Source organism: Corythoichthys intestinalis, chromosome 14 (assembly GCF_030265065.1).
Source record: "Corythoichthys intestinalis isolate RoL2023-P3 chromosome 14, ASM3026506v1, whole genome shotgun sequence".
NCBI classification, from domain to species: Eukaryota; Metazoa; Chordata; class Actinopteri; order Syngnathiformes; family Syngnathidae; genus Corythoichthys; species Corythoichthys intestinalis.
This window is the reverse complement of record NC_080408.1, coordinates 6723801-6749240: the sequence shown is the minus strand read 5'-3', so window position 1 is coordinate 6749240 and position 25440 is coordinate 6723801. Positions and strand designations below refer to the sequence as shown.

At 39.3% G+C, this 25440-nt stretch overlaps 1 protein-coding gene across 1 annotated transcript in view; it reads left to right on the top strand.

The window, feature by feature from the left end:
- Positions 1–13378: 13378 nt before the first annotated feature.
- wdr47a (WD repeat domain 47a) overlaps positions 13379–25440 on the top strand; it is a 38425-nt gene continuing 26363 nt past the window's right edge. The window contains exons 1-6 of the mRNA XM_057857065.1: positions 13379–13546; positions 16238–16407; positions 16476–16559; positions 16662–16746; positions 23870–24001; positions 24072–24248. Of these exons, the coding sequence (XP_057713048.1) occupies positions 16250–16407; positions 16476–16559; positions 16662–16746; positions 23870–24001; positions 24072–24248 (636 nt within the window). The 5' untranslated portion in view covers positions 13379–13546; positions 16238–16249. The remainder of the gene's footprint in view (positions 13547–16237; positions 16408–16475; positions 16560–16661; positions 16747–23869; positions 24002–24071; positions 24249–25440) is intronic.

Below are 25440 nucleotides of genomic sequence, written 5' to 3'. Positions count from 1 at the left end.
CCACATAATATCTCTGTTTGGGGTTTGGCAATTACCGAAAAAGGTGATATACACTGAAAATTCGGTGTCGAAAAATGTTATTTTGGTACCATTGAATAGAAATCCCCTTGTGATGATGTCATCAAAACACAGCCGTGGTTTGGAAGTACCGATTGTCCCTGGGTTACGACGTACTCGACCTACGTGATTTTGTCTCCAGTCTTTTTTTTTTTTTTTTTGTTAGCCACACAAACATTGCCTAATTGTGCCTCACAGTATCTTTTTTTTTTGTTTTTTACTTTATTAACATGACTTGTTCTGTCCCCTCTAAACGTGAAGTTGTTCAGCCTGACAGACAGCAAACAAAGCCTTTGTGCTTTTTGAAGCTTTTAAATTCTTTCACTTTTGACAATTTGTAAAGTTGTACACGTCTATTCAAAAAGACACACATTTTAACAATAAAACTATCGACACAAAACGATTGGGGTTCAAACGTCCATCTAGTCTGATCAAGATGTGAATTTAGTAGATTAAATTAGCCTAATTTGCTTCACAAAAGTCCGCTAGCTTAAATGCTACTATGCTAACGTAGATGGCGGAAAACACTTAGGTGACTTGAAGTTCCGCTCAGAGACCTCCAATTTGGCCAACTTTCAAAATTGTCCGATATGCATGTGTGACACATCATTGGAAAGCTTAAAATCTTCATTTTCTGGGGGAAGAAAAATTTTGAACAGGAGGGCATTTTTTTTTTTTTTTTTTTTAAAGTTTTTTAAACAGGAAAACCCTATTTGGAGGCGAGAGCAGAATTACAGACACCATGACTTTAACAAGATATTGTCGCGTACCTACCTTGTTTCGATCCAAAAACTCCATGTAGCATGTATCAGTGAGCGTAAAGACACAGTTGTGAATGCCCACAGCTGGATTTTGGGGGGATTTTACGGGTGAAACATGGCAATATAACAAGGGTCGCGATGCAGAAATCGCAGACATCAAGGAGTGGTTGAGATTTTCTTTTTCATATATTTACCACTTTAGACATTTTTTGCCCAATTTTCTGTTTTTGGATCGATTATTTATCATCTAACATATCCGAGAAAATGCGACAGTAGCAAAAAAAAATACAATTAAGTAGAGATGTCCAATCACGTCATTTTCAAAGAATCGGAATCGGCCAAAAAATATCGCTCATGCCTTTTTAAAATTTTTTTTTTTTTTTTTTAATTAAATCATTTTCTAATTGTATTTAACGTTACAGACATAATATGTTACACTCATCCAGAGTCTTTAGTTTAGGCTTAAGGTAGGGTTATCAAATTTATCCCGATGTACCACGTTAAAATATTTAACGCAATGAATGCATGCGCTGCACGACCCACTCACGCATTGTCGCGCTCAATCTGTAATGGCGCCGTTTTACCTATATAGAAAGATAAAAGGCAGCGTAAAATGAGTAGATTGAATTTTGGCAGCCTTTGGAGCCTTTTTTTAATTGGCTAAAGCCTTCCAATCCCTCTTCCCACAATTAGAAATAGCATGGGAAGCAATGTGGGGAAGCAAGGTAACAATCGATCTTTTTCTTAACACCTTAGGTTATTTCCCAACGCAGAGAAGATATATCAATTGGTAGCACTACGCACAGTCATGGTTCCACTTCCCATCATGCATTTGGGCATGGCTACAGTATCATTTACTGAAAGCTCAACAAATACACTAGATGGCAATATTTAGTAACAATATACAAAGTCACAAGTCTTTCTATCCGTGGATCCCTCTCACAGAAAGAATGTTAATAATGTAAATTCCATCTTGAGGATTTATTGTCATAATAAACAAATACAGTACTTATGTACTGTATGTTGAATGTATATATTCGTCCGAGTTTTATTCATTTTTTTCTTAATGCATTGCCAAAATGTATATGATCGGGAAAAATTATCGGGAATGATTGGAATTGAATCGGGAGCAAAAAAAAGCAATCGGATCGGGAAATATCGGGATCGGCAGATACTCAAACTAAAACGATCGGGATCGGATCGGGAGCAAAAAAACACGATCGGAACAACCCTACAATTAGGCGATAGTTCTGAGGTAGATATCCGTGATTTTTTTTACAGAAGCCATTTTTTCCATTGTGACGTAATTTGTTTAAAAGTTTAAAATATGCGAGTGAATAATTTTTTTAAGTGTTTTTTTTTTTTTTTCAAACAAAATATTAGACATCAATTAATGACTCTAAGCTAAAAATGACAGACATTTTGAATAATAAATATAACAGCTTACCTTGATTTCATGGCTGGGTTAAAACAAAAACGTGACGCGACGTCTGTAAACAGGGGTTATGAGGGTAAAACGGGCAAATTAGAAATAGTTCGGGGACTTAATGCGCCATGAATCTGCTACGGCAGCATATAGACATATAGTTCTATCAAACACAACAGTTGTTTTGGATTAAAATACAGCAGTTTCTTTTAAAGAGGAGTGCAAGCGCAGAAACTGCTTTTTCAGTCTTGTCTGTTTTCCGCCGTATACAATTCTAATAGCAAATCGCTCACACGTAACTCCACAAAGTGCAGTTCTAAACTTAATTACAAATGCATACACAAAGATATATTAGCTGAAACAACTTACAGCCTTATGTGGGCCAAACCAGAGCGCAGCTACCCTTTATCAATGTCATACTTCTGAGTGCCCCTGTACGGAAGCATTATTGAATGACAGTCCAGGACTTTTTGACAGTTATTTTGAATTTTATCCAAACATGGGACACGTTGGCTGTAAGCCTGTAGTCTTAGCGAGACAGACATGTTGTTTCTCGCCGTGTTTTGATGAGATCATCACAAGAGGACTGCTATTCGTTGGTAAACCTTTGATTTTCGATGTTAAAAATATTTCTGGCTATTCTCGGCCGATGATTTTTGGCGCCAAATTTTTGGTCATATCTTTAGTTGCTATCAAAATCTTTCATGAGAATTGTGTCTTCGTTAGCTCACTGGCGGCCATTGATGACGCTAGACATCCACTTAATTTTGACTGGATTGGAGGTCTAGCGCCGTCAATGTCACTGAAACCAGGGCATTCACAGCCAGTCTATTTGTGGAGGTCACTTCCTGTTCATACAGTGACTGTTGATTTTGAGTCACCTTTCATTCGAGGACATTCTCGAGACATTTCAAGTTCAGTAACGTAAATTCAACAGGAAGTGACCTGAAAATGCTCCAAAATCAACAGGAAGTGATCGGTAAATGCCCAAAAAGGAAAAGGAAGTGACTGAAATGCTCCAAAAAGAAGTCATTGCCTGGCATCGGTTGCCACTAGCGGCCTTAGATGCAGCAGGGCCGAGAACCAAAAGTGTTATTTGCATTGGGGCAAAATTGATTTTGCCATGTGGCATTTGTTTTTGCCATGTGACAAAATCGATTTTGCCTTTTTTTTGCCATGCGGCAATGTTTTTTTGCTATGTGGCAAAATGGATTTTATCCACAAAATGGATTTTGCCTTGTGGCCAAATGGATGTTGCCATGTGGCAATTGTTTTGTCATGTGGCAAAATTGATTTTGCCATGTGGCTTTTTTTTTTTGCCATGTGGAAAAATTGATTTTGCCATGTGGCATTTTTTTGGCATGTGGCAAAATAGATGGTGCCATGTGGCATTTTTTTTTGTCATGTGGCAACATTGATTTTGCCATGTGGCTTTTTTTGCCATGTGGAAAAATTGATTTTGCCTTGTGGCATTTTTTTTTTGGCATGTGGCAAATGGATTATGCCATGTGGCATTATTTTTGCCAAATGGCAAAATCCATTTTCCACATGGAAAAACCACATGGCAATTTTTTTTTGCCACATGGCAAACTCAACACATGGCAAAATCCGTTTTGCACCATTGTAAAAAAAAAAAAAATGCCACATGGCAAAATCCGTTTTACCACATGCAAAAATCAATTTTTCCACTCGGCAAATTTTTTTTTGCCGTTTGCCAAAATCCATTTTGCCACATGGCAATAAAAAATGCCCCATGGAAAAATCAATTTTGACACATGGCAAAAACCATTTTGCCCCATGGTATAAAAAAAAAAAAAATACCACATGGCAAAATCCATTTTGCCACATGGCAAAAAAAAAAATACCACATGATAAAATCCATTTTGCCACATGGCAAAAGACCACTTTTGGTTCTCACCGTCTCTCGTTAGATGTCCAATCCGTTTGAAGTGGGAGGGATGGCAGCGAAATGTTCATCCGCTGCCACCCTCCCACTTGAAAACGGATTGGACATCTACTCATTATAAACTCATTCATAGCAGAATGATCAAAATAGCTTGTTTTTCCGTCTATTAGTTGCATTATATTGCATATTAGAATGATTTCCTGACCGATGTATCAATAATCGTTGTACCACCATATCAGGAGATCATCGACATTCTAATCGTGAGCTCACTCGTCTTGATACTGAAGACAAAGCGGATTACTACATGGACCTTAAACTCAGTGTCATGGATTTGAATTCAGACTTCTTTTCATACTGGAAATACTTTCAATTCTAATATCACAACTGGAGTGTGAATTAAAAAAAAAACTTACAGATGACATATAGGAATTACAGTAAATGTTTCCTCATGTGCCAAAATGAGAGGATGGGTGTACCTCCCAAATGAATGTCCCGCCTCTTAAAGAGGCAGCGCGGTTTCTCGAAGTTGATCATGCGTGGCCTTATGCTTGTTTTGCGTCACCTCGATGTGTTGCGATTCTATCGTGAAGAGTTGTTCGGGTTCTCGTCGAAACCACGCCATGCAAATGCTCACCTATCTGATCAGGGATCAGATCGGAGTTGGCATCTACAACTGTTGCTGTACAGTAGGGGTGTGAAAATATATCAAAAACTTGATTAATTGCGATACTTTGTAGCCCAAAAGGTTAGCGATATGCTCCAACAAAGAATCGATATAGTGTTTTGAAAATGGAACCAACAGCTACCAAAATCTTCCACTAGAGTAGTGTCTCTGTTAACTCAATGGCCACCATTGACGACACAATTAAATATGGCTGGATTGGACTTTTAGCGCCGTCAATGGCACTGAAACCAGAGCATTCACAGCCAGTCTTTTGTGGGAATTTACAGGCCACTCCCTGTTTTAGGACATTAACAGGTTACTTATTGTTCCTGTTGAGTCACTTCCTACTAATTTTGGGACATTTTTGCCGTCAAACCAACAAGAAGTGACTGAAAATCAACAGCAAATGACCCGAAAGACCCCAAAATTAAACTAATTGATTGCCATTGACCGCCATAGACGTCCAAATACGGGAGCCGGGAGTTTGGTGCATGACATAAGATTAGAACGTTAGGTCCATCAGTTATCAATCAATGTAAATGCCCCAAAATCAACAAGAAGTGACTGAAAACCAACAGCAAATGACCTGAAGGACCCCAAAATTAAACTCATCCAATTGGCGTTAATCGCCATAGACGTCCAATCCGGGAGCCAAGAGTTTGGCCCATGATGTAAGCTTAGAACGTTATGTCCATCAGTTATCAATCCATGTAAATGCCCCAAAATCAACAAGAAGTGACTGAAATTCAACAGCAAATAACCTGGAAGACCCAAAAAATTTAACTAATTGATTGCCATTGACCGCCATAGACGTCCAATACGGGAGCTGGGAGTTTTGCCCACGACATCAGCTTAGAACGTTATGTCCATCAGTTATCAATCAATGTCAATGCCCCAAAATCAACAAGAAGTGACTGAATATCAACAGTAAATGACCTGAAAAACCCCGAAATTAAACTAATCCATTGGCTTTGGTCGCCGTAGGCATCCAATCCGGGAGCCGGGAGTTTTACCTAAGTTTAGAATGTTAGGTCCATCAGTTATCAATCAATGTAAATGCCCCAAAATGTAAAGGAAGTGACTGAATATCAACAGCAAATGACCTGAAAGACCCCAAAATTGAAGTCATTGATTGCTGTGGAACGCCATAGACGTCCAATCCAGGAGTTTGGCCCATGATGTAAGCTTAGAAAGTTATGTCCATCAGTTATCAATCCATGTAAATGCCCCAAAATCAACAAGAAGTGACTGAAATCCAACAGCAAATAACCCGAAAGAACCAAAAAAATTAAACTAATTGATTGCCATTGACCGCCATAGACGTCCAATACGGGAGCTGGGAGTTTCGCCCACGACATCAGCTTAGAACGGTATGTCCATCAGTTATCAATCAATATAAATGCCCCAAAATCAACAGGAAGTGACCGAAAATCAACAGCAAATGAAATGAAATGCCCTCACATTAACTGACATTGGGTGGGTTCAATCCGATCATTCGAAACCAGAACATTCGCAGCCAGTTTTTCCGATTTTCAGGGCATTTACAGGTCACTTTCTGTTCATTTTAGTGCATTGACACGTCAAAATCTGTTGATTTTGAGTCAATTTGTACTTATTATGGGACATTCTTGGGTCACTTCCTTTTCAAGTAACTCAAAATCAACAGGAAGTGACCTATAGATGCCCCAAAATCAGTTGCAAGTGACCCAGAAACGCCCCCAAATCAACAAGAAATCACTTAAAATGAACAACAAATGACCTGAAAGACCCCAAAATGAAACTCATTGGTTGCCATTGACCCCGATAGACGTCCCATCCAGGAGCCAGGAGTTTCGCCCACGACATCAGCTTGGAACGTTATGTCCATCAGTTATCAATCAATGTAAATGTCCAAAAAGCAAAAGGAAGTGACTGAAAATGACGTGAAATACCCCAACATTAAGTGGCATTGGCTGCTACTGACGGCCATTGACGTCCAGGGGCGAATGATCGTTCGTTCATTCGAAACCAGAGCATTTGCAGCCTTTTTTTTTTTTTTTTCGATTTTCAGGTCACTTTCTCACCATTTTAGACCATTGACACCTTTGAGTCAACTTATTATGGGACATTTTTTGGGTCACTTACGTTTTAGGTAACCCAAAATCAACAGGAAGTGACCTGTAAATGCCCCAAAACCAACAGGACGTGACCCAGAAATGCCCACAAATCATAATGAAATGACTGAAAATCAACAGCGAATGACTCCAAATTAAACTCATTGGTTGCCGTTGACCGCCATAGATGTCCAATCCAGGAACTGAGAGTTTCGCCCTCGACAGCAGCTTAGAAAGTTATTGTCCATCAGTTATCAATCAATATAAATGCCCCAAAAGGAAAAGAAAGTGACTGAAGATCATCAGAAAATGACCTAATAGACCCCAAAATTAAACTCATTGATTGCCATTGACGACCTATCCAGGAACCGGGAGTTTCGCCCACGACATCAGCTTAGAACGGTATGTCCATCAGTTAATAATCAATGTGAATGCCCCAAAATCAACAAGAAGTGACTGAAAACCAACAGAAAATGACATGAAATGCCCTCACTTTAACTGACATTGATTGCCACTGACGGCCATACACGTCCATAGACGTCCAATCCGATCATTCGAAACCAGAGCATTCGCAGTTTTTCCGATTTTCATGGCATTTATAGGTCACTTTCTGTTCATTTTAGTTTATTGACATCTTTACATCTGTAGATTTTGAGTCAATTTGTACTTATTATGAGACATTCTTGGGTCACTTAATTTTCAAGTAACTCAAAATCAACAGGAAGTGACCTATAGATGCCCCAAAATCAATAGCAAGTGACCCAGAAACGCCCCCAAATCAACAAGAAATGACTTAAAATAAACAGCAAATGACCTGAAAGACCCCAAAATGAAACTCATTGGTTGCCATTGACCGCCATAGACGTCCCAGCCGGGGAGTTTCGCCCACGACATCAGCTTAGAATGTTTTGTCCATCAGTTATCAATCAATGTAAATGTCCAAAAAGCAAAAGGAAGTGACTGAAAATGACGTGAAATACCCCAACATTAACTGACATTGGCTGCCACTGATGGCCATTGACGTCCAGGGGCAAATGATCTGTTCATTCGAAACCAGAGCATTTACAACCATTTTTTTTTTTTTTTCCCCAATTTTCAGGTCACTTTCTCATCATTTTAGACCATTGACGCGTCAACTTCTGTTGATTTTGAGTCAATTTGTACTTATTATGGGACATTTTTGGGTCACTTACTTTTCAAGTAACCCAAAATCAACAGGAAGTGACCTGTAATTGCCCCAAAACCAACAGGAAGTGACCCAGAAATACCCACAAATCAACAAGAAATTACTTAAAATCAACAGCAAATGACCCCAAATTAAACTCATTGGTTGCCGTTGACCGCCATAGACGTCCAATCCAGGAGCCGAGAGTTTCGCCCTCGACAACAGCTTAGAAAGTTATGTCCATCAGTTATCAATCAATGTAAATGCCCCAAAAGGAAAAGAAAGTGACTAAAATCATCAGAAAATTACCTAATAGACCCCAAAATTAAACTCATTGATTGCCATTGACGACCTATCCAGAAACCGGGAGTTTCGCCCACGACATCAGCTTAGAACGGTATGTCCATCAGTTAATAATCAATGTAAATGCCCCAAAACCAACAAGAAGTGACCGAAAATCAACAGCAAATGACATGACATGCCCTCACATTAACTGACATTGGTTACCACTGACGGCCATACACATCCCTAGACGTCCAATCCGATCATTCGAAACCAGAACATTCGCAGCCAGTTTTTACGATTTTCAGGGCATTTAAAAGTCACTTTCTGTCCATTTTAGTGCATTGACATCTTTACATCTGTTTATTTTGAGTCAATTTGTACTTATTATGGCACATTCTTGGGTCACTTCCTTTTCAGGTAACTCAAATTCAAGAGGAAGTGACCTATAGATGCCCCAAAATCAATAGCAAGTGACCCAGAAACGCCCCCAAATCAACAAGAAATGACTTAAAATGAACAAAAAAATGACCTGAAAGACCCAAAAATGAAACTCATTGGTTGCCATTGACCGCCATAGACATTCCAGCCGGGGAGTTTCGCCCACGATATCAGAACGTTTTGTCCATCAGTTATCAATCAATGGCCCATGCCATGCCCAATGCCCCAAACGGAAAATGAAGTGACTGAAAATCAACAGAAAATGACGTGAAATGCCCCAACATTAACATTGGCTGCCACTGACCGCCATAGACGTCCAATTCGTTTGAAGTGGGAGGGATGGCAGCGAATGAACGAACGTTCATTCGCTGCCACCCTCCCACTTCAGACGAATTGGACGTCTACAAGTGATAAACTCCATCCGATTCACAGCAGAAAGTTTTGTAGAATATCGTAAAATGATATCGTGAGATTATCAAGATCGTTTTTGTATCGCAGAGCTTCGCACCCCTAATGTACAGCCATGTTTTGTGTATGTGTGTATATTTTAAGTGCCAAGAAGAGTGTTTGCCAGTTTTTTCCAACAATTGATTGCGTGTTATCAAACTATCCTGGAGTCCACCAATTAAAAAACTTATTTATTTCTACTGTTGTCATTCGTTTAACACTTTTTTTGAAGGCAATTTTATCCCGAGCAACGTCATATACTTCTTATTTGTATATAAGCCTTTCAGTAGCTTTTGTAATTTATCACCCGTTATTCCAATGTGTTCATTTTGCGAAAATGTCATCCTTCATCAGTATCTCTGATTGACAGAAATCCCTTATCGTGCAATGGAAAGAAACACAGTATTCTTGTCTTAGATCCTGACTATCCACAGTTGTAAATAGAAGGTTTTTTTTAAATGGGTTGTGTCACATATTTCTTCATTAACTTTAGTTTTTTTGGTAACCATCCAGTATGCATTGGCACTGTACAGATATATTTTGACATACAGTAAAGTATTTTTTGTAACATTTAACAAAGGTGGTGTGTTGAAGGAAGTGAAGGATGTCAAATTAAATGTGTGGGTGTAATATATGCAGTTTTTAAATAGACTGTAATAATGCTCTTTTTTTTTCCAACTCGTGATGTTCATTTGACTGAATATTCTCAACAGATCATGTACATTTGTTGTTTCCCCCCATTTTTTGGAGCTTTATTAAAAATGCAGCAACATTCAAGACTTCTGGAGTATCATTTAGTTATGTGCAATGTTCCCTCTAAACTGCTTGCATAGACTCAGCACACAAGAAAATCAATGCAGAGCACAAAATATAATTCAACAGAAACAGATTGTAGTGTCACAGTCAGCGCCGCAGTGATGTGTCAGCGCGACAGTCCTATTGGTCGTACTTACAACAACAACAAAAAATTCCACAAAAAATGCCACATGCCAAATTTTTTTTGCCAAATACAAAATAGTACAAAAGTACAAAATAGTAAAATGGCAAAATCCATTTTGCTACATTGCCACGTACCCAAAAAATTCCAAATGGCAAAAATCCATTATTTTGCCACATGGCAAAAAAATGCCACATGCCAAAATCCATTTTGCCATATGCCAAAATCCATGATTTTGCCACATGGCAAAAAAATGCCACATGCCAAAATCCATTTTGCCACATACACCCCAAAAAAATGCCACATGGCAAAATCCATTATTTTGCCACATGCCCAAAAAAAAAAAAAACGCCAAATGCCAAAATCAATTTTGCCACATGGCAAAAAAAATGCCACTTGGCAAAATCCATCTAACACCTGGAAAAATCCATGAGTTTGCAACATGGAAAAAAAATTCCACATGCCAAAATCCATTTTGCCACATACCAAAAAAACAATGCCACATGGCAAAATCAATTTCACCACATAGGCCTACCACAAAAAAATGCCACACAGCAAAAAAAAAAAAAAAAAAAAAAAAGCCACATGCCAAAATATATTTTGCCACATTCCCCAAAAAACGCCACATGCCAAAATCCATTTTGCCACATGGCAAAAAATGTCACTTGGCAAAATCTATTATGCCAAATGGCAAAATTCATTTTGCCACATGGCAAAAAATGCCACATGCCAAAATCCATTTTGCCACATACCAAAAAAAACAATGCCACACGGCAAATCCATTTTGCCACATGGCAAAAAAATGCCACATGCCAAAATCCCCCCCAAAAATTCCACATGGCAAAATCAATTATGCCACATGGCAAAAAAATGCCACATGGCAAAATCCATTTTGCCACATACCCAAAAAAATGCCACATGGCAAAATCCATTATTTTTGCCACATGGCAAAAAAATGCCACATGCCAAAATCCATTTTGCCATATGGCAAAAAAATGCCATGTGTTTTGCCACATACCCTAAAAAATGCCACATGGCAAAGTCCAAATATTTTGCCACATGCCAAAAAAACACCACATGCCAAAATCCATTTTGTCACATGGCAAAAAAAATGTCACTTGGCAAAATTCATTATGCCAAATGGCAAAATCCATTTTCCCACATGGCAAAATCCATTATTTTGCCACATGGCAAAAAAGTGCCACATGGCAAAAAAATGCCACATGCCAAAATCCATTTTGCCACATACCAAAAAAAACTATGCCACATGCCAAAATCCATTTTGCCACATACCCCAAAAAAATGCCACAAGGCAAAATCAATTTTGCCACATACCAAAAAACAATGCCACATGCCAAAACCCATTTTGCCACATGGCAAAAAAAATGCCACTTGGCAAAATTCATTTTGCCAAATGGCAAAAAAAAATGCCACTTGGCAAAATCCATTTAACACATGGAAAAATCCATGAGTTTGCAACATGGCAAAAAAATTCCACATGCCAAAATCCATTTTGCCACATTCCCCAAAAAACGCCACATGCCAAAACCCATTTTGTCACATGGCAAAAAAAATGCCACTTGGCAAAATCCATTATGCCAAATGGCAAAATTCATTTTGCCAAATGGCAAAAAAATGCCACATGCCAAAATCCATTTACCACATACCAAAAAAAAAACAATGCCACATGGTAAAATCCATTTTTCCACATACCACCAAAAAATTCCACATGGCAAAATCAATTATGCCACATGGCAAAAAAAATGCCACATGCCAAAATCCATTTTACCACCTAAAAAAAATTCCACATGGCAAAATCAATTTTGCTACTTACCGGAAAAAAAGCCACATGGCAAAAAAAAAAAAAAAAAAAAAAAAAAAAAAAAGCCACATGCCAAAATCCATTTTGCCACATACCAAAAAAATGCCACATAGCAAAATCCATTTTGCCATATGGCAAAAAAACGCCACATACCAAAAGTCATTTTGCCACATATCAAATATTACTTTTCGTTCTCGCTGTCTCTCTATTGGTGCGTTCGATATGGCAACGGGAGTAGTTCAACTGTCGTTTAATTTCAAGTAAATACTACTATTTGTTCTTAGTAAGCCCATACATCTAAAGTTTATTTTTCACCTAAATGAAGAAAAATTTGCCTTCAAATAATGTTTTGAACAATATCTGTTCTTGAATTAAGAACATTTCTGTCCTTTCAAAGCTTTTTAGCAATAAATATACTTTACTAATTTATTGCTTAAAACAAGTCTCTTAAGCTTATTTTCAGCTAGCTATTTTTCTTATGACAAGAAATCTAAGTGAGTAACATGTACTTGAAGCACTGGCAGATAATTTCACTTATTTTCTAGTAGATTTACACTGAAAACAAAGGAATTTAACTACCGGTAGTTTAAAGGTGATGTGTTTTTGCAGTGTAGCTGCTCAGACATGGATAATACGAACCTTGAGAGTCCTTACTGTCTGAACAGTTTAAATGTGGGGGTTTGATATACTGTACTCCCATTGTGGTTGTTCATTAGGTTTTATTTATTAACCCACCCATGCCACAACTGGACCTTACACAGGCCAAAGAAGGACTTTTCCACTGGTTAAAGGACTCTCACATATAATATAGTACACATCTCATGGACAACGAAATTTAGTTTTTCATTCTAATTGGGCCAAATCAATAATATTGAAAGTAAACTAATGGAAAATTGCTGCCGTAATTTCATTCTTTAATGAGCCATGTAAGTTGCTATGATCCAAAGTTGTGAACAAGTGTGTGGCCACCATGTACCCATCTGATGTTGCTCACCGTGGTCCGCAGTGTGCTCAGGGAACTTGTGTGTCTGCTCAAGCACATGAAACATTGGTCACTTGCCCAATAAAAGGGTTAAATGCATTTTTTTTTAAATTTTCGCTTGACACTTTGTTCCCAATGTAATGTATTTTAACGCTTTGAAAATGGTGATTTGTATGTATTTTCTAAGGGGTATACAAATTGGGAACCGCGGGTGGTATGTTACCATGGTAACAAAATCATTTTTAAATTTAAATAATAGGCTGTGCTTACTTTTCTTCCTCGGTATTTTTTTTATTTTATTTTTTTACAAAGAATAGTTTTTGGTTCATTTGTGTGTCGAAAAAAAGCGATGCTCCTGAAGGCACCACCACGAGGTAATAGGAGGGCCACGCCAGACGCACGTCAATCCGGGAGGAGGGGGTCACAAGTCGGCTTCAGAGGAGGAGGCGACCACCCATAGGCAGACCGTCAACCTCCAGTCAACAACACCGACTGACAGCGCGTGTTAACTTCACGGAGACGCGGCGGCTGTGTGTTTTCACTCCATGTTTTTCTCCTAACTGGTGAGTATTTCTCACGGTTGCCCCTCAACTACGTCGCTCTTGTCGCCGGGGAACACAGCACCCCGCCCGGCTAACGAGCGGATGATGCCGCCCTCCTTCTTCTCCTTGCCTCCGCCTAACTATTGCTCACCAAATCTGTCGTTGTGACGCCTGGTAAATTAGCCAGTTCGGTATGAGCTCCTTATGGTAACTATTTGCTGCTTTGCTGTAATCCGACAGCACCACTAGGCATGTAATGCTAACAAGTAGCCTAATCTCCTTATGGCATTTTTTTGCTAACTGCTCCTTTCGCATGCTAACCTAACATCGTTTTTCTTTAATACGTTTCTAATAGTTCAGCTTGTTTTTGTGTCGCTTTTCATTCAAAGAAAATCCTAAATGTTTGGCAGTATTCTCAGAAATATGAATTATAATTCTCTGCGAGGTATTTTAAGGCATAATTGAATCGATAATATTAATGTAATATTAAAATACGAAGTATTAGACATCGTCACTGACGGTATATTATTATTATTCGAAGAATGAAATGATGCACTATTAGATTTTATAGGTGTACCCTAATGTTTCCATGTCAGTGAAGTGGTTCCAAATTGAAACACTGTCAACTAATTTGCACTAAATTACAATGTTGCACTTTTTTTAAAAAATGCTACAGTGGTACATTGACTTAAAGCAATACTAGGTAACTTTTCAACCTTTATAAAATATTTTCATCACATTTGTGATTATATGTGAAGGAATCTGACTTTTTAGCCAGAATGCCGGAATCCCGTCAGCTAATTCAGACCCACGCTCGAGTTTATCCAACAACCCAGGCTGGCGAGATACCGACGACCCGGCCAAAAGGCCAAATTCCGCGCTTTGAAGCCTTTTTCGAAGAGAGCCGCAAAATGTCATTGTTTCAGTCTCTCTACTCCAATATTGTTACAGGATATTCTTTTTATCCAAGTATTTTCCCCAATAGCTAAATAAATGGCTTGAGAAGGACCAGTCAGCCCGTTGAGGGGGAATTATTCAGAACGAGGAAAACACGACATGATATTATTTTTTAATCCAAGTATTTTTTCCCAATAGCTAAAAATATGGCATGGTCATGACAAATAACAGTCTTGTGCTAAAGGGAATATGAAATAATAAAAACGCATTTATTCAAGACGACATGGCAAAATGACTCCATAATGCTCAAAACTGTCGACTTCACCTTTACTGTCGCACCTCCGGAACGATATTTTATGCCACCTAAATCAGGCTTATGTCATTTCCCTTCTCCGGCTTCGGAGAATGTAAACAAACAAAGAGGCGTGACGGCTAGCCGACATGCTAACCCGAACCGAGTGATGTTTCAAAGTCTTCGAAGCGGAAAATCACACATAACTAGCCCGGATAATTTCACATGACGACGGGGTTGTCGATTGTCTTCACCGATGGGCAAACCGCCCGGCAGAGGGAGAGCAATATACAGCTAGTTCCTAGCTACTATGGACAGGGGAGCTCGCCGGGGAAGCAGCTGGACAATAACCGCTGCGAATCAATTACAATTACCTGCCAATCCATGATCAAACGTAAGTAGTCCTTTATTTAAAAAAGTTTGTCCTGTTTACTTTGTAATCGCTGTATTCGCGGCTATTTTTAACTCAAAGTTGCAATTTCTGATCGGTCGGAAAATTTGACAGAACACCGGGCACTTGAATGAAGAGGGGAATAAGCCGAGTATACTAGTAGTGCTCTCCCGGCGTCGGCCGAGGGGACAAGGAACATGTCACAAAATGCAAGCCACCTACATATTAAAATGATCCCAGTATTTGACATAATACAAAACACAATGTTTACTCACTTCCTCGTAAGTCCCATGGTCCCACAGTAGTAGGGCTTGTTTTGGCCAATATCCACCGGTGAACTTTTGAAACCCCAAAAAGGCGCACACTCCTCTCCCTCCTACAGCAAGATTTTTCTGCAGCCGTTTGGCTGGCGTGATGCGAAAAATAAACGTATTAATCCGCAAAATCAGCTGAATCCTTAGTCCTTCTCATACAAGGACTCCTTCCTCCGTACACGTCACAGCGCCCTCTTTCTCAACTCGAGACTGTTGCAGGAAGTCACTCATTTTCATGGCGCGGTATTCAAAAAATAAAATAAATATAGCGATCGCTTCCACACACACCCAAGCGGTCCATTTCATTCAGGAGCATAAAATACCCCGTGTATTATGAAATGAACATGCTTTTTCGTGACACAGGTACTTTAAGGGGGCCTCGTATAGTTACAATACACAATGAATAGGTTGCCGCTTCACTCTAGGCTGCCGCTAGTTTGAAACGGCCTTAAAAAATATATTAAATAAAACATCTCTTTTGCACGGCGTGGCGGCTTTTTTGTTTTGGTGTGGCGGTGCGCCACAATATTTAATATGTAGAGGAAACCCTGTAATTGTATTGTGACGCCCAACTGGATTCTTAATAATGATAAATGTAACAACTTTGAGGTTTTTCCAACTAAACATTAAGTGAAAAGTATGAAGCTGTGCTAAGTTGTGACCAGCCCTGGTACAAAGGTACATTCACTTTGAAGGCAACATGCATAGTTGGCCAAAACCGATGTCGATATGACCGATATCATTTTAAAATGCTTTTATCAACCGATAATATCGGACAACTCTATTCCTGAGGATTTACTCCAGATTGATATTTGCAGCCCTTCGCCACCATGACAGAGGAGGAAACTATAAATGTGAAGGAGGTAGAGATCATCAAGGGGATCTTGGACTTCCTCCACTCCAGGAAGTTGCACATCAGCATGCTGGCTCTAGAAAAGGAGAGCGGTGTGATCAATGGCCTCTACTCGGACGACATGCTCTTCCTTAGGTAGGCTTCCGTCGTCGCATACTCTTGAGATACCGCAGAAGTTGTGAAACAGCTGTGATTTCTTTTAGGCAACTTGTGCTGGATGGCCAATGGGATGAGGTCCTACAGTTCATTCAGCCTTTGGAGTGTATGGAGAAGTTTGACAAAAAGAGGTAAGGGACAACTCGTCAATTTTTAGTCATCAGTCAACGTTTTGTACGAAAATACACAGTAGATTGCATCAAAATATAATGTTGACTCATTTTCGATCCTAGGTTCCGATACATCGTCTTAAAGCAGAAGTTTCTGGAAGCTCTTTGTGTGAATAATGCCATGTCTGCTGAGGATGAGCCACAACACGTAAGTAAATATACACCGCATCTTGCTCTATGTACTTGTGTATGTTAGAGTATGCACAAATTACAGAAATGTAGAGCTGAAACGAATACTCGAGCAACTTGAGTTTAAAAACTGATCCGAGTAATTTTATTCACCTCGAGGAATCGTTTCATTTTGCCAGCTCTAAGCATCAGGTTTTGCCCGGACTACTTTTCATGCGGGACAACGCGCTGACGTCACGTGCATAAAGGAAGAAGCAATAAAACAAAAACAAAAAAAAACTTACCGCAGCCGACAGCCGCTACAAACTACGCCGACGTTGCTAAAAACTACGCCCGCATGATGCTAGTAGCAGGTAGTGTCCAATGCGTCTCCTACATATCACATGCATTTAGGACTAGATGCAAAATGACTCAGCCGCGTCTGGGCAGCGTTAGTAAACAGCCGCCATCTTTAAGCAGTAGACTTCTCATCGCTAATAGATATAACGTTACTGTCACTCGCTCGCGTAACGTTAGCCCTTCGGAGGGCTAGGTTTCTATTGATTATGACCACTGTCGGTGCATGGCTAACGTGTCTTACATACAGGCTTTATTTACTCTGTAAAAACACTGCGCTGTAGAGTGATGAGGGTGTAAAATTAAAACATAATAAAGCTAACTGTCAGTTTTAGCTCAGTAGTCATTGCAGAATAAAACACCAAGAAGCACTGGTCCCTCATGTGCTCCAATACAGTAGGTATCATACATTTATTTTGAACACTGCAAAAACTCTTATCAGTATTTACAGTTTAGACTAACTTATAACTTAACTAGAATTTAAAAATAGCTTGACACAAATAGAAATTAAAATTGAAACACGTGGGAAAAACACGTAGCTTTCAAGTGATGTGTGTTATCAAGCGTAATTACATTTTTAGGTCAGAAATATGTTTGTTTTTTTTTTTTATAAGATCTAGAAGTTTTTTGAGTGAAAGCAGTGAATTTTTTTTCTAGTCACATCTTAGATGCAATTGTTGGCTGTTTTCAACAATGAACATCGAAAATAAAGACATTGATTGACTGAAAATGGTTCAACATTGGATTAAATGTCTTTTTTCTCATGTATATTTGTAATTGCTGTTTACCTAAAAAAAAAAAAAGTTTTATCCGATTACTCGATTAATCGATAGAATTTTCAGTCGATTGCTCGATTCGTAAAATATTCGATAGCTGCAGCCTTACAAAAATGGTTGATGATTTTGACTTTAGAAAAATGGCACACTGCACAAAATACATTATCCAAGTAAGCATTTTTGATGTAATTGGCCTGCAAGTAGTGACTCATCGCTATTGTATAAATAATGCAAAAGATGTTTTTGTAATCTTAAATCACTTCATCATCATCACTCAAAAAGCTTTCTGCACTCTCGCCGAAACCTTATTAAAGTATGTATTTTGTTCACAGCACCCCTTCCCTACAAAAGTAGGGGCGCTAGTTCTAATTGTCATGTCGGTCCAGATTGTCGATCTGTATTGAAATAACTGATTGAACTCAATTGGGTCAACAGTGTTAAATGGTTTAACTGAGATGTCGCATAGTTGCAGCTGTAACAGTGTGCTACAAATTGTGCACAGTGACAGGATTAGGTCACATCATGCAAGCATTTGTTGCCAACCCTCCAGCTTCAAACGGATTAGACGTATAGTGTAGTGCTGTCAAATTTATTGCGTTAACGGGCGGTAATTATTTTTTTTAATTAATCACCTGGTTTTTTTGTTGTTGTTTTTTTGTTTGTTTTTTTTTGCACATTGAGAGCTAAGAGGCAGAAAAATGCGAGTGGACACAGGCGTTCATTGGACCTCGCCGTTTATTGGCATAAGCTTTGGCAACTCTTTCCCAACAAACATAACTATTGTGATGAGCGATGTGGGAAAGAATGACAGGAGATTATTTTTTTCTTAACACGCCTCATTGAACACAACGCAGAACATATACCATTTGCAGCCACCACTGACAGTCATGGTTGCCCAACTTCCCATCATGCATTTGGGCAGAACAGTTAAGTTGGTACAGTATCATTTAGTGAAAGCACAGCAAAAATAATATTCCTAGGTCTCAAAAATAATAATGTTCACAAAAAGAAAAGCGCTCAATGCAAAGAGAACTGGCATTCCCAATCAAATTAGCTATGCAAAATACAGATAAAACTTACTCAGACTTTGGTCAAACATTTCGTTTAGCTCAACAAATACACTAGATGGCAATATTTAGTCACAATATACAAACTATCAGAGGTCCCGTACGTTGTGAAGTCAACACTCAAGTGAATGTAAGATACAATGAACCCGGAAACTACGGCGTCAGTCGAGGGGCAAAACGCACTCGTTGGCTAGATCTCTAATAAATTTAAAACTCGGCATTGACACCTTGTGTTGTATTTTAATCACTACCTTACGTAGTTAAAGACACTGTGGAAGAACGGTAGGGAGCCCGAGTGCCATCCCGCTCTGCGAAGTCAACAATGGCAAGCTATTAGTTTATTTTTTTATTGAAAATTATACAAATTTTATTGAAACGAAAACATTAAGAGGGGTTTTAATATAAAATTACAGTATGTTGAATGTATACATCCGTCTTGTGTCTTATCTTTCCATTCCAACAATAATTTACAGAAAAATATGGCATATTTTAGAGATGGTTTGAATTGCGATTGATTACGATTAATTAATTTTTAAGCTGTGATTAACTCCATTAAAAATTTTAATCGTTTGACAGCACTAGTATAGTGAGGAAATAAGTATTTGAACACCCTGCGAAGTTCTTCCACCTAGAAATGATCGGCGGGTTTGAAATTTTAATGGTAGGTGCTTGTACACTGTGAGAGACAATCTAAAGATAAAAACATCCAGAAATTACAGTGTATGATTTTTTTTTAAACTATTTATTTGTATTATACTGCTGCAAATACGTATTTGAACACCTGTGTATCAGCTCGAATTGTGAGCCTCAAAGACCTGTTAGTCGCCTTTAAAAAGTCCAAAGAATAAGTGGCGGTAGACTTTTTGAGTCTGACTTTTTAACCTTTTTGAGGCGGTTAGCTGCATATAAACACCCGTCCACCCCATACAATCAGGAAGACTCCAACTACTAACATGGTCAAGACCAAAGAACTTTCCAAAGACACCAGAGACCCAATTATAGACCTCTACAAGGCTGGAAAGGATTACGGGGCAATTGCCAAGCAGCTTGGTGATATAAGATCCACCGTTGGAGCAATTGTTAGAAAATGGAAGTAGCCAAACATGACTGTCAATCTCCCTCAGACCGGGGCTCCATGCAAGATCTACCTCGTAGGGTCTCAATGATCCTGAGAATCAGCCAAAAACTACACAGGAGGAGCTGGTCAATGACCTGAAAGGAGCTGGGACCGCCATTTCCAAGGTTACTGTTGGTAATACACTAAGATGTCATGGTTTAAAATCATGCATGGAACGGAAATTTCCCCTGGTGAAACCAGCACAAGTTTGCCAATGACCATTTGGATGATCCAGAGGAGTCATTGGAGAAAGTCATGTGGTCATATGAGATTAGTCTTAGTTCCACTCATAGTATTTGAAGGACGAGGAATAATGAGTACGATCCCAAGAACACCATCCCTACTGTGAAGCCAGGGGGTTGTAGCATCATGCTTTTGGGGTGTTTTTTTGCACATGGGACTGGATGACTGCACTGTATTAAAGAGAGGATGACCAGGGCCATGAATCGTGAGATTTTGGGGAATAACCTCCTTCCCTCAGTTAAAACATTGAAAATAGGTCTTCCAAAAAGACCATGGCCTGAAGCAGACAGCCAGAATTACCAAGGTGTGGCTTCGTAAAAAGCGTATCAACGTTCTGGAGACTCAAACCCAATAGAAAATTTTTGGAGGAAGCTCAAATTCATTGTTTCTTAGTGACAGCCCAGAATCCTGATTGATCTTGAAAAGAAATGAATGGATAGTGAGTGACTTAAAATCAACAGGGAGTAACCTGTAAATGTCCTAAAATGAACAGGAAGTGACCTGTAAATGCCCGCAAAAGAATGGTTGTGAATGCTCTGAATTCAGTGCATTATTCTAATGGAAGATTTTGGTTGTGACTTGTTGGTTCTATTGCTCCAACGAGTAATCGATTAATTCAAGTAATTTGATAAGAAAAAAGCTTCAAATTCAATTTTGCTTCTTCAATGATTTATTTAAAAAGAATGGCATTGTAATGTTTTGTTTTGAAAGTGTTTCATTTAGTTTTATTGGTTTGGGAGGATACCATGCCCTCTGGTGGCAACAATGTATATGATGTAACTCGTCTAGGTTGAATCCAGCTGCTCCCTGTTCAGGCCAACATAAGGTTTTAAGTTTTTGTTTTAGCTAATATGTTTGTTCATGCAGTCGTTATTTAGTTTGTAAGTATATCTAGCAGGTTTTTGTGGGAATATGCGTTTGAACGATTTAAGAGCTTTAAAAAAAAAAAAAGCTCTTAAATCGTTCAAACGCATATTTTTTTTATAGCATTAAGCTAGCAGACTTTTGCTATGCAAATTTATCACAATTTACTAAAATTACATATCAATTTGACTAATTAGACATTTAAAGTTTTTTTGGGTTTTTTTGTGCTTAGATCATTTTTTTACTTAAATAATTAATAGCTGCACTGCAGCCCTAGTTGGTTACTTGTTTAATTTTTTTTCTTTTAACCAGTAAGAACTTTTTAAAAATTATATATCGATTCTTGTCGGGAGCATAGTGAAGGGAAAAGGTACCGTCATCGCACACACTATATAATTGTTTGCATTAGTCCAGTGCTTCTCAATTATTTTCTGTCACGCCCCCCCAAGGAAGACGTAAATGTTTCGCGCCCCCCCAAACTCTCTGCCGCCACTGTAAATAGTATCATTTGTCTATAAAATTACTATTATAAATACGCATCTGCCTAACATTGTGTCCCTTTTTTCTAATAAAGAAAAAAAGTAACATAGATCAACTTATAATAAAGTATAACTTTATTATAAACATTGTTTTGTTTGTAACAGAGAAGACTTGATGTGCATCAATTTGCCTGAATTAAAAAAAAAAAAAATCACATCCAAACTAAAAAATACACTCAAAGTACATTTTTGACCATTTGATACAGAAAAATAAAATGTAATAAAATCAGTAAATAATACCAAATTAAAATTGATTAGAAACATTCACTCATGAGGACAATGTGCCAAAAAATTTGACCGAAAAAACAAATCTGAATAAAAGGGGGGGGGGGGGGGGGGAGTGTCCTTGGACAGGACAGTTTTTATTTTTGCTGCTCACAGTATTTACCTCCTTTGCAATGATGTGGAGTTATTTTTCAATTAAAATGCTAACAATGCTCACTGGCTTACTGATATAACACTGACAAAGCAGGACGATTGTTGGCAATATTCGGCACGTTTTCACTGAAAAAAATCAAGCGGCTTAACAATGAGATTGGGGTCTAATGTCTTTAAGTGGCGTCTTAATTGATTTGACTTCTTGCTGTCTGCTATAATTATTTTTAGACACAGTAAACAGTGGTCTTTCATCATCACCCACTGTATTAAAAGTCAAAGCTAAAAGGCAAACGGCACGAAAAAAGCGCATTCACGGCGGCCGAGGTAGAACCGTAGGTGAGGGCAGTCGTCGTGACGATCCCAAGCCGAAAATGGCACTTCTCGGGCGGCGACGTGAGAACCGGACAAGACAGTGGGTCGCTGCGTGAGTGAGTCCGGTCGGAAAACGGCTTTCGAAAACGGCGGTGGCACACTGCTCTTCATATCTGTTGTCTGTGTGTGCTGAGTGCTCTTCCTTAGTTCAAAAATACTGCGCGCACTCTGAAAATGAGAGCGCCACTGCCACCTACTGAGTGGATGTGCAAGTACACTTTATTCCAGTACGGCAAAAAAAAAAAAACACATAAAACATGTTCCCCGAGGTCACATGCACCCCCCCTGGCATTGCTCTGCGCCCCCCCAGGGGGGCGCGCCCCACTATTTGAGAAGTACTGCATTAGTCTAACACATTCATCTAACTATTGTTTAAGCAGACTCCACTACATGCCCTTTGACACAGTAAAGTGAATCACCTTATCCGGGCTAATGAGGGGGAGATGAGAAAAATGGTACCGTTTCTCGTAGGCACTGTCTAACTGTTTGCATTACTCTAACACACGTAATATAATTAATCAGGAAATAGTATCATTTTTATATTTACGGTAGGACTGCACTACTAATATAAAATAAATAGCACACCATAGTTTAATGAGAAGAAATAGAAGAGATACACAATGCCGTCTTATCACAGAAGCCCAACGCGTGCGTCACGAACAAGATTGACGCACCAACTCTTGCAATCAGCTCTCCCAGCAAACTCCAAGGATAAAGTGCTCTGTCCTAAAACAAGTACAGACAGCCCGGACAACAAAGTTGATAGCGGGTGTCCCATCCGCGCACGAACCTAAGCCGCCCAAAACCGGCCACAGAGGGTAAGACCCAAAAGCAATGCCCAGACACACCTTCGGACACACCTTCAACACGGCCCGCTTCACCAAGGACTTTAAAAAGACTGGACACTGAGATAACACAGATTTTGCTGCTCGGAAACATGTAGCCTTGTTTTGGATCCAGAATTGACCCTCTGTCGTCTGTTTTTGCCTTGTTTTTGACCATTGTCGACGAATAAATTGTCAACCTGCTTTCGGTGAGTCTTTTTCAAACTTTTGGAACATGGAGTCAGTACAAAGGGTTGATATCAGAGGTGAACGCGCGAAGTTCTGCCTTCCCGGTTGGCGCGCGCGGGGCAGCATCGGCAGAGCGGCACTTTGTTCGGCCGTCACTGTTTCCGTGCGCCTTCCGGGGGGGGGGGGCGAATTTCAACAGTAGTGATAACCTTTCGGGCTGCAAAATATCTCAAAATGTCATATTTCCGATACATGACACACACGTACCATCAATAGTAGGTCAAAATACTGGATTTTTTTTTGCCTGTTTTTCCTCTGTCATAAATATATAAATCAAGAAACATTATTTGAAGTCATTTTCTGAACTGTTAAATCAATTATTGAAGACAATTTTTAATTAATTAAATAATTTCCTCCATAATTTTTTTTTTTTTCAGTTGGAGTTCACTATGCAGGAAGCGGTCAAGTGTCTCCACACCCTGGAGGAGTTTTGCCCCTCAAAAGACGATTACAGCAAACTTTGTCTGCTGCTTACCTTGCCTCGGCTCACAAACCACGCTGAATTTAAGGTAAGGAATTTCCGTTACTGGAGTTACTTACTGGTTAAGTAAATTGACTGTATTGCTGGTGTTGCGTCAGGACTGGAACCCGAGCACGGCCAGGGTGCAATGTTTCGAGGAGGCCTGCACTATGGTGGCCGAGTTCATTCCAGCGGACAGGAAGCTTAGCGAGGCTGGATTCAAAGCCAGCAGTGATCGCCTTTTCCAGCTGCTCCTCAAAGGCGTCCTCTATGAGTGCTGCGTGGAGTTCTGCCAGGTTAGAAACCACCGTTGCACTTTAATGATTACTTTAGATCATTTTAAACTTGTCTTGGGACCAGAGGTTGCGCTAGACATTTTCGTTGTCTGTCATTTTGACTGACAGGGTCATAAAAATCCGGTCATAATCTATTTTTACCCGTCACTTAAATTTTTAAAATGATAATGATGACATATTCAATAGTATTTAGTTTTCATTCATTTTTAATTAATATTGTAACGCTTGCTTGGCGGCGAAAAATTAGACACGGAAGTCGTGGTATTTTTCTCCTTCTTTTTACTCTGCTTACCGCCAACAACACCAACAAAACAACAACTCCACCCCCAAAGAAAAAGAGGCAACGATATAGACCCCAATCACCAACGTCACACAATGATCTTAATTGTGGTTGTCAGCCCAAAATCTTCTAAATACTGTATATACTAAATGCATCTTACCAGATATAAAATGACTACTACATAGTCTGTGGTGATCGTTTGGTGCCCAGATTTCTTGTCGAATTACAGCAGTCCATCTCGCTCTCCTCTTCGGGTCTCTCAGAATACGGTAGAACTTCAAGTCTCTCCGTCTATCTTCTCTGTTACTGCAACCAACCGCCACACCACACTTCACCATTTTGATTATTAATGTTAACGAGCAGAAAAACACGCCGTAATAGGAGGCATGTACGTAGCGGTAATGTGTAAACACGACGAGCTGACACACAATATGGCGGCTCCAGTCAGGGGGGCGGAGTTGTGGCGTCATGTGATTGGGGACTATACAAAGGCGGCAATCTAGTCCACCAAATGGATGACGCGCTGGCACACTGGGTGCACCAATAAGAACCTCGCGTTGATGTGTCAATCACGGTGCCGCCGCCAGACCCTGGTGACGCTACAATATTCTGACAGAATAGCCAACGACGTTATGCATTAAGAGAGACAATAGCTAATGAATAGGCTCACTCGCCACCCTGTGGTCTGGGGTGTGAATTACAAACTGTCAAAATGACGGACGGACTTCAGTTTTTTCCGTCACTGTCAATGACGGAAAATATTCGGTTAACGCGACCTCTGCTTGGGACATTGAACTATGAAATAAAAGGCTTACAGATAGAGGTGCAACAATTAATGGATTAATCGACAACTAATCGATTAGCAAATGAATCGACAACTATTTTGATAACCAATTAATCGTTTAGGACCAT